Consider the following 11,013-nt stretch of genomic DNA (forward strand, 5'->3'; position numbering starts at 1 on the left):
TAAATACATTTCAGAATATTCACTTTCAAAATATATTTATTTTATATTTTCATATATTTAACAATATATATTTTGTTATTTTTATAAACAAAAATGTATATAAACATGTTAAAAAATATATAAATTAACATTTAAGGAATAAATGGAAATAGATCAATATTTCCTCCAAATCTAAATGTCTACAATGAGTTTTTTTGAAGCACAACTTATTAATATCATTAAGATAGTTTGAAATAAGTGTTCATTTAACATTTCTTACAGAATAAAATGCCACCAAAACCCTTCCCGGACCCCTTACATTTATAAAACATGAAACTATAACTTAATAAAACAGATCCCACCAAACCTAGCCTTGATTCTGAAGCACACACTAAAGAAAACATCTCATCTGCTCTTAACCCTCACAGTCTCCATTAGCCAATCACTGAGCTCATCTGTTGTCTTTTCAATGACGTCACTGGTTTTATTACGGATGGGCTTTTGCCATTTTTATTGTATGTTGACATTAGAGAGCAGACAGGAAGATGGAGAAACGGGATGTTTTCTTAACACAGAGCAGATTTAAACCTTATTAACACACGTCTAACCACTGTAGTTTTCACAAACACAATTAAATGCATTAAAAAATTAGTTCATTATAGTAGCTTTTAGCATGTTCAGTCAGTATTCATACTAGATATATACATGTATGTAAAATCAGAAATGTTTCTTGAGCAGCAAATCATCATATTTTCATGATTTCTGAAGATCACGTGACACTGAACACACTGAAAATACAGCGCTGCATCACAGAAATAAATTTAATTTTAAAATATATTCAAATAGAAAACAGTTTTTTCAAATTGTAAAAATATTTCACAATATTATGAAACTTTGAAAAAATGAGGTTCATTATACATCGCTATTATATTATATTAAACAGTATATTCAATATATATAGTATACATAAATACACATGTAAAAAATAATTGTAAAGATATTCACACTCAAATGTTTCTTTTCTTTTGCAAAAATCATTAAAAGCATTTAAGCATAAAAGTATAACAAATTTGGTAACTGCTGGTTGCACATTCCGTCCTACAAACTGAACATCAAGCGTGTCAGTGAAAAAACACATGATTACCTGAATCTTAAGTATACTGTGCTTAACATGCTGCTGAGAAAGCATGCAAAAAATGCCACAAAAATATATGTGTGTAGAAGGGTGCATGTACACAAGACGAGCCCTTTGATCTGTAATGAGCACATGCACGCTAAATACTGGTGACCACAGCATCAGAATCACACTCAAGTGCTAATTAGGACACTGGAAGCAATGCTAATGACTGTTTAATGTGTGATGGGAATAAGAATAGCATTGCAAATAACAAAAGGCAACAAAATCATACAAAAGCATCAATAAAACTGGTGAGATATTACAGAAAAAAAACAAGCATTTATTTTATTATACTACACCTGTGTGTAAAAGAGTCAGAGATGCTGAGATAATAAATAAATTGGAAATTTATTTTAATAAAATATATTGGATTTTATAAAAAGCTCATTTCTGCAAAGATGAGCAGCATACTTTCACGCCGCTTTGTTTTTATACCAGCTGAAAACACATTAATCGTATAACTTTGAGTTTTTTCATGAGGAATCGAGTGCAGTACCCAACACAGCTTTCAGAACATGCACACAAAACAAAAAAGTGTGAAAGTGGCGTTCAATAAGGCACTGTAGACACTTGAAAACGTCCAAAGAAGGGATTTTCTACCGAATACCGAATAGAAACATTCATGTGCATTAGCTTGTCTTTCAGCCGACTCGTGCATTGACGAGTTATGCATTCAAACACACAGAGAAGTACATTCAAACATTTATAAATACAGTACGTATGAATCAGAAATAGGAGAAGAAGGGGGTAGAACAACAGAACAGAGTGACATATAAAAGTCTATAATCGAAGGCATCAGAAACAGGTGCATTATGGGGGGAGACAGCAAAGCTTCAGGAGAACAGGGATGTGTGGTGGTTTGGTGGAAACACAGGAATCTGACAGATTGCTTACTGTGTTTTCCAGACTATAAGTCACACTTTTTTTCATAGTTTGCCTGGTCCTGCGACTTATCAGGGGCGACGTATTTATCAAAATTAGTTTGACATGAACCAAGAGAAATGAACCAATAGAAAACATTACGGTCTCCAGCCACCAGAGGGCGCTCAGTTCTCCTGTAGTCTACACTGAAGACATAGAGCGCCCTCTGGCGGCTGGAGACGGTAATGTTTTCTGTTGGTTCTAAATAAATGTGACTTATATATGTTTTTTTCCTCATCATGACTTATTTTTGGACTGATGTGACTTATACTCAGGTGCGACTTATAGTCCGAAAAATACAGTAACATTTGACAGAGAGAATTTGGTTTCAGATGACAGATTCCTGTGGAATCATTTGGAGCAACTGTGTTCCGCGAATTGAGTTCAGACGAATATCATGGAGTAAGACGGACACCGACAGTCCTCGGTAAAAGACTCTCGAACCCAGGACCCCGAGCAACCCGGAGCTGAAGCGGCCGACCAGAAGGTTCTAGAGGAAGAGACGCCTCAAGATCAGGAGCCAGATTTACTTTTACATTACATTCAGTCATTTAGCAGATTTACAAATCAGTGCAATGAAAATGAGCAATGATATACAAGTGCTGTAGCACGTCTCAGTTAAGTTAAACACGTAACACGTTTTTATTATTATCATATAATAATGTAAAGATAACAGATAGAGCAAACTAGCAATAGAGGCTAATACAAGTGGATAATACATTAAAAAGAAAACTACTATATAGAATACACAATTATTAGAGAAACTAGTCTTTTTTTAAGAAAACAAGCAGGTAGTGCAAGTGTTTTTTTTAGAACAGAATTATAATTGTTGATTTATAAAAATCCTGTTAAGAGAGAAGTTCAGGTAAATTCTTTAACACATGGATTTTTTTATTAATTTTTTTTTTAACAGAAGTAAAAAAAATTAAAATAGATTTGAAAATGACATCCAGAAAAATTAAAACAGAAATCACAGAATTTCTGTCAAATTTGAGTGAGAGATAAAATTGGTTTCATAGGACGTACAAATTAAATTATTGTTAAATTAGTAATAAATTGCTGTTAAATTGTATAAGTCCCATTATTTTAATTAATAAGGCGTGAAGTCCAGAAAATTGTAAACAGAAAAAATGGAATCCAGGAAAAACATAAACAAACTGCTGCTAAATTTAAAAAGTTTAATGGTTTCAATTAATCAGGCATGTTTTTAGATTAATAAAGTTTAGTTTAGTTTAGTCCTGAAAAATGTAATCAGACTGTTTTAAATTTCTAAAGACTCTTATAAAGCGCAATATTTGCACAAACTCATTAAACAGCTTACCTTCGGGAGTTAAAGACCAGTTTTAGGCAGTTATCTTAACTCTAAAAGCTTATTTACAATGATTTTTACCAACATTCTTTTCAGGAATTCAAATTTAAGAAAATTCGTAAGATTTTTTTTTTGAGGGAAAACAAAAAAAACAAACCCTTCATAATAAAAGCTGAAAACAGCCGGTTGCGTGGATGTTTATTAATAAGAGGGTTTAGTGTGTACCTGATGTTGTTTAGCCCGTCTCCGCCGCAGCGGTTATCATCCGTCATGGCGTCGCTCTGACACTCGATGCACACGGAGCGCTCCAGAACCAATCCGGCGCTCCACGGCCTCATCTTACACGCAGCGCTCGCCTGCTTCACACGCATCCGCACACAGTAACTGCACACAGACGTTCAAAGAGAGAGTCCAGACCAAAATAACATGTGCAGACTAAATTCAAAGCATTATTTACTTTAAAAAAAGCATGCAAACGTGTCACACTAAAGCCGTTTAGTTGCACGATGCATGAAGCATGAAACACTAGAGTGTTTTTATTTCCTCTGGGACATTGACATTTTTTTGCAAGCTGTGTAAAGTTAACGCACACACACACACACACACACACACACACACACACCTGAAACTACACACCTGTGATTAATGAAAGGGTTTGCTCTGGGATTTCCTGTGTGCACGGCTTGGAAGGAACCTCACATAAACTCATTTGAACCTGCACCTGCTCTTGAATCCCTGTCGTCTTATTAAACTCCTCATTATCTGACGCTGATCACACACACGTCGAGTTCATCCTCACACACACTAATCTGATTTCCTGGCCTCGGGCAGGTGTTCCTCTGGGTTTAGGAAGTGATTTAATGATGGGCTTGTATTAGAAGTTGACGTCCTCAGAAAATACAACCTGTCTTAGGTTATCTATAAGCTTTTCTGCTCCTAAAAATTAGTTTTTTTTTCATTTTTGGAGCTTTTGCAGTCTTGTAGCCCATTCATTTTCATTGTGCACACATGCTAAATAACTTTAACAAAATAAAACTCAAATGGGTTTTGAATTAAATGAAGGTAAATGATGAAAGGATTTTATTTTTTTAAAGAATTATCCCATTAAAGTTGCAATGAAATGGAAGTAGCGACTGATGTTTTCTTCCATACATCTGAGTGCAATGAATTATGGATGATGCTGAGTTCTATGCATCAGTTGTTGATTGGATGCTGAGATGTGGGCGGGGCCTCTGATGTTTCCAGGAAGGCTATGAGATTTTAATTGAAAATTGCAATATATATTTTTTTATTGAACATAAATGAATCGTTTACATTAAGAACTATAATATTAATTTATAAAATACAAAGGGTGAACTTTCATCGAGGTTTACATATCTACTCATAAATATAGACACAATAACTGATTTTTAGATTTAGATTTAGTTATCCATTTCTAAGCGTGTTTTCTAAGCATAATCATCTTGTTCTAGTTATGAGGGTCATTGTAGCGTAAGTCTAGACAACAGTTCCTTCGCTAGAAAACACGACGGCCTTCGGTCACAGGAAAGTGTTTGAATTATCTGTTCGTGTAATGTTCTGTTATTTGTCAAAGCTGCATTAGTTCTTCCTTCTGGAACGACGCTCTCACCTCTTCTTCTCCTCCTTCATAAGCATGTGCGGCCGTCTCCAGGGGTCCTTAAAGTTCCGCCTGAATGAGTCGGGCAGGATTTTGGCCACCTCTGAAGAGGAGGAAGAGATCAAGTTAATGAAAGAGAGCAGATTAAACTCCTCCAGAGAAGAAGCACAAAACAAACACACACTAGCCCTACATGCATGGTATATTTGCATGCATTTATCACAATGCAACACTATTAACATGAACTGCTGAAGCAAATTGGGAAAAAAAACTATAATTCTGTCCGCCACTATTTAATGTTACCCAACTTTGACAACTTCTCTACTGAGAAACCCAGATATGTGAAAACTGTCCACTGCAAATCAGATGCTGCCTAAGAAGTGTAGACAGCAAGATTTAACAGAGCTAGTATGCGTATTACCTTTAGCAGCGCTGCAGGTCTCTGTGTGTGCGAGACATCCTCGCCGCTGTTTGAGGTCGGGACAGGGCGTGCCCCCGTTGTGAGGGGGCGTGGCTACCTGCCGGCTTCGCTCTGTAGTCCCCGCCCCACAGACGGACGAACACGGAGACCAGGGACCCCACTGCCGAACCTCACAGTCTATAGCTGTGGAGAGGAAACGAGAGAGAGGAGCAAATGCTTCTTTAATTCAAACATAAAAATCACTCACATGCAAGAGAGTATAAATGAGTGCATAAAAGTCTGTAAATCTGGACTTTATTGCTGTTTACAAGTCTGTTTAACCATCAAAGCACTAAAGTAGTGTATAAATAGTGTAGTGAATTAGTGTATAAATTGATTTAAAGAAAAACAGTGATTCAAACTAGGGGTCGACTGATTATCGGCACCGATATGAAGTATTTTTTACCAATATCGGTCATTTTCAAAACCAGACCTATATTTTGGCTTAAAATATCAGTTATCGGTCTACTTGATCTGTAATAATCGGTATCGACAACAGCCTTGAAAACCGTATATCGGTCGACCCTTAGGCTAATTCAAACACAAAACAATCATTCTCATGTATTTAGTTATCGGGAGTGAAACAAGTGCATTAAACGCAGTAATATTAAAGTACAATAATATCGAAAACAATTGTTTTGGCTCATCAAGGAAATAAACAGTTATTTTTTAAGTTATGGTGACTACACTGAGTTCAAGAGACTTAATTTGTCGCAATTATTTAAGTTGATTGACTTGATTTCACAAAACAAATCATAAAATAACACTTAGTTTCAACTTGTATTCTCCTCGAATGTCCTATGCAAAACATGCTTGCACTTAGAAATCCACTGCCCAGCATTGTTTCAATAAATTAATTAATTAAAATAACACAAATTTCAGTTTGAATTACACACAATATTAAGGTTGATCATCATTATAATCAACAGTATTCATGTTTGCAACTTAAAAGGTTTCATTAAATCAGTCTTGTAACCATGCATTTATTTAAGTTCTGGTATGATTGTCTGTTAGAGTGCAGGTGAAGAATGCATAAACACACACACACACACACACACACACACACACACACAGCAGCTGTGCAGTGACATTGTACACACCCTCAAACTACACACAAACAGAGAAGAAAGCGAACGCCGCTGAGTCTGGATCTCAATAACACAGCTGCTCTCTCATGTGGGCTCGGAGGAACCGGGATCCCCGACAGTTTCACAAGAGCTACACGCTCCTAAATGTTTGTAAACTGATTTCTGTAGCACATCTTTAAGTGTCTGAGAGTTTGTGATCCTGTATTGAGGAGAAGGAATATACATTAAGGTTTACTCAATAGAGCTTCTACACATCAAGTTCAAGTTCTACACCAAGTTAAAACACTCAAAGCAGATTTCCACAAACCAGGAGAAGTTAAATGTCTTGGTTTCGCGATAAAGATATTTCACAAAATATGTGCATTGCAAAAACAATGCATTTGGTGCATATGTTGCTGGTGCAATTTGACACTCCATTTGAGATTTTAATGCATTTCAGAATAAATCTTTAGGATTAATCCCCTTTGTATGTAACATGCTCATGTTATCCACCAGAACATGCAAACCACGCCAACACAGCTAGCATGCAGACTGTATGTGCACATGCACACATCTTACACACACACAAACCATATCAAAGCGCCAGTATTGCACACAACTGAAGTGCACACTTATGCTACACTCAAAGAGCAAATAAAACTAAGATAAACTCAAATGCACTCAAATTCACGATCATAATAAACCAATGCATGTGTTTGATCTGGACTAATGTGTATTCTATTTTCTGAGACCCTTTAAAACTTTCTAAGTCTGGGTTTTATGGCTGTTTCCAGACCTTTTTGACCCTCGCAGTAGTAAGGTCTTGTGTTTGCACTGTTAGTGCAAGTATATTTCCTTCATGTCGTTCTGAGCTCAAAGCTCGTTGTTCCCCTTCTTCTCTTCATCCACACCAGAGTGAAACATCTCAACAATGAACGCAAACACACTCACAAACACACACCTCACTACAAAGGCCCTGTCAAATTCCCCACATTCCCCTGCATTAGTTCTGCAGATATGCCTCGTGCACGTTCCCAGAACGCCAGAAACCTTCTGATCAGGTGACCTGCGTACCAACAATGTCTTAATTAGGATTGAGTCATGAATCTGTTGCTTGACCTCTTCATGTTTAAGGAGAAAACCATTGATCCATTTGTTGAGACACTGATGCAATGCTACATTTCTGTTCCCACGAAGAAGTAAACTCATCAAACTCAAATGTTTATTGTTTTAGTTGGTTGTGAGGAGCCAAAGCAACACACCTCCTCATGCATCGGAGTCTTAATGAACGTTAGACGCGTCAGGAGATGATGTGGGAGGACAGAGAGGAACCGGAGGAGGAACATATGGTTCGTTCATGAAATGTGCGTGCGTCAGGTAACACAACACATGTGCACCAGTCTGTTCCTGTTCATTGTTCACGCAGCACTCGGGTGTTTATGAGGGCCACCAAACCCAAAGCAGATACTCCTCAGCATTCCTCCGCTTTCAGGAATCTGTCACAGACGTCCTGAGAGACATCAAACAGACTCACGTCAGCACACTAACCTCACAGCAAAGACAAAACAACGTCTTTAATGACATAACTTTGCTATTTGGGTAAACTATCCCTTTAAGACCAATACAAAGAAAAGTAGCTTGATTGGTAGCTCTGGTCAAGTCCTGTTGGAGAATGAAATCTGCATCTCCATAAAGTTGTTCAGCAGCAGGAAGCAGGAAGTGCTCTAAAACTTCCTGGTTTACGGATGTGTTGACCTTTTTTCTCCATTCTGTCACCGATGGAGTTTCGGTTCCTTGCCGCTGTCGCCTCTGGCTTGCTTAGTTGGGGTCACTTCATCTACAGCGATATCATAGACTTGATTGCAAATAAATGCACAGACACTATTTCAACTGAACAGAGATGACATCACTGAATTCAATGATGAACTGCCTTTAACTGTCATTTTGCATTATTGAGACACTGTTTTCCTAATGAATGTTGTTCAGTTGCTTTGACACAATGTATTTTGTTTAAATATAAATAAAGGTGACTTGACTTGACTTAACATGAATATTTGAATGAATGTTGAAAAAAATCAGAACCATTTAATAGAATCTAATGTCTCATAAATAGTTTAATCAGCATTTTTTTTTTTAGTTAAAAGAATGATGGATGCCACAATTGTTTTTTTTTTTTTTTTTTTTTTTTTTTTGGATTCACGTCTCATAGCTAGGTTTAATGATTAAATTAATACTGTGAAATGCATGAAGTGTTTTATGTCTGTTTAATTCGTGTTGGTTTGAGAAGGCTACATTGATTAAACATAATGCTCAACTCACTGTCTGCCGCTTGGTCGTTCCTTAAAAAACAAAAACTTGAATTTCACAAACATAAAATGTTCCAAACATATTTCTAAATTAACTTAATAAAGAAACAAAAATAAATATGACCGCTTTGCCATTAAAAACCAAAACTGAACTATTTAATAGCTCTGTTATGGGGAAGAGAGAGAAAAAAAAAGTCACGTTTGAGAAACTCATAAATCTGCTTAAGAGTTCACTTAAAGAGTTCTGTTGGCAAATATTGAACATATTTGTTTTCCTCAGCTATATATATCAATACACACACACACACACACACACACACACACATATGGCAGTAATCATGGCTGAGGGAGTGTATGTGTCTGAATGAATCAGATCAAGCTGTTATTTAGAGACTAAATGAGAATCGAAAGAATCAGGAACCCAGATGCATGAGTGAACTCTGAAGAAGTTTATCTGAGAGATGTGATCTCTGTTTCAAAACTATTTTTAAGCATTTTGACAAATGTTTTGCTTGTAAACTCTCTGTGCATGTTTCTTTTCAATCAAATCACACTCGTTTGGGTATGTTCTTCTCATCGAATGCACGGACGTTCAGACATCGCTGTGCCTGAAGTGTTTCAGGACTGTCAAGCTCTGCTTTCAGAGGTTTTAAAGTCTCAGCGACTCAGTTTTCCTGCATAAACAACGACGACTGAGACTGTTTCTGAGCTCTGTTGCTGTAGCTGAGAGACATACAGACAGCAGATAATGACGGCTGCGGTAATAACCCTTCACTCGTCATTTACTCAGAGACACCAGCTGTTTCTGAGCCGCTGATTTCTGTCAATACTCCTTTAACAATCTCATCCAGACATTTGAGCCCGAAAGACCAAATTAAGGATCAAGTTTTGCCAACAAATGGTGACAGAATTTGAATTTTTTGTTGAATTACCCAATAGCAAACTTCTGGCATGCTTTATTCACCCACGTGTTGTTTAAAACAAAGCAAAAGGAGATGCTTTTTTATACAGCAAAAATGAATTCATGCTTCAAAAAGAACATTAAAGCTTCATAACTCTAGTTCATATATGACTTGTGCACTATATTCCAAAGTCATTTGATGCATTGAGAAACAGACCCAAGTTTGAGATATTATTCAATGAAAAGAAAAGACATAATTAATTTGATTTGTGCACTACAATCTTCCAGAAAGTTTTATTTAAAGTGATAGTACTACGTAATGTACTAACAAGTATTATGCGATATATGAATAAAAAATACAATGGAAGTTTTGGAATGGCGTGATTTCATAAAAAGATGCAATACTTTGTTTACCTGCACTTCAGATGACCATGAACTGACATGTGAAGGTTTGAAGGATTAATGAAATATTAGCGTAAAATTGTAAGTAAATATTTAATGTCAACAGGGTTTTGCTAACAAAAAAATAGTTTTTTTTATTTTTTTTATTTTTTACAAGTTAAAGACAAAGTATACAAAAAAATAAACAAACAAACAAAAAACATTATAGTAAAACCGAAAGAAAATAAAATAATATAATACCTGATAAATAAATGTAAAAAAAATTACAAACAGTAACAAACTTTTTTCTTATTTTTTATCTGAACAAAACTGTCCTAAAAGGCTTATTTCATTTATACTTATGTGTATTAAATAGAAGTAATAGATTAACTAGATTATATTTCTTATTTTATTCGTTTTTTTACATTTCTGTGATTGACGGGCGTCAGTTTTAAATAAAAAAGATTCAAACTGACGCACGTCAATCTCAGCGGCGTGACGTCACCCCGGCAGCCGCAGGTGGACGCGCCGCGGTTGAGGAGATTTTAACGGACTCACCTGACGTGTGGCACACGGGCCGGTAATCGTCGCAGCAGTCGCCGCTCCTTCGGCAGTATGTGTCGCAGTAACACACGGTTCTCCTCGCGCTCCTCTCCACGCACTCGTTATTTCGTCCCGGACAGCATCTCGGCGTCGGTCTGTCCGCGCATCCCGCCTCGCACGCGCCACACGCGCACATCACGAGCGCGATCACCGCACACACGCGAGCTCCCGTCATCATCGTCTTGGGTTTTCGCTATTATACAGAAGAGACCGCTTTAAAGAAGTTTCTCGTACTTTTAGACGCAGCGAGTGAGTTCCGTGAGTCCCGTCCGCAGCATCGCCGAAGTTCAT

General features: G+C 36.8%; 1 protein-coding gene across 1 annotated transcript; it reads right to left on the bottom strand.

Annotated features, from left to right (window-relative positions):
• Window positions 1-2,333: 2,333 nt before the first annotated feature.
• LOC113052656 (somatomedin-B and thrombospondin type-1 domain-containing protein-like) lies at window positions 2,334-11,013 on the bottom strand. Its single transcript, XM_026217050.1, has 5 exons — window positions 10,678-11,013; window positions 5,426-5,608; window positions 5,017-5,107; window positions 3,612-3,770; window positions 2,334-2,567 (listed from the first exon to the last, which is right to left on the bottom strand). Exons 1-5 carry the CDS (start codon window positions 10,898-10,900, stop codon window positions 2,462-2,464), a joined length of 762 nt encoding a protein of 253 aa, XP_026072835.1. The 5' UTR covers window positions 10,901-11,013; the 3' UTR covers window positions 2,334-2,461.

This window comes from Carassius auratus, chromosome 33 (assembly GCF_003368295.1).
Source record: "Carassius auratus strain Wakin chromosome 33, ASM336829v1, whole genome shotgun sequence".
NCBI lineage: Eukaryota > Metazoa > Chordata > Actinopteri > Cypriniformes > Cyprinidae > Carassius > Carassius auratus.

Coding starts and splice junctions, on each gene's coding strand:
- LOC113052656 (XM_026217050.1), bottom strand. CDS start 10,900: ATGATGACGGGAGCTCGCGTGTGTGCGGTGATCGCGCTCGTGATGTGC. Junction 5,609..10,677: donor GCCCGTGTGCCACACGTCAG/GTGAGTCCGTTA, acceptor TCCTCTCCACAG/CTATAGACTGTGAGGTTCGG. Junction 5,108..5,425: donor GACCTGCAGCGCTGCTAAAG/GTAATACGCATA, acceptor CCTCCTCTTCAG/AGGTGGCCAAAATCCTGCCC.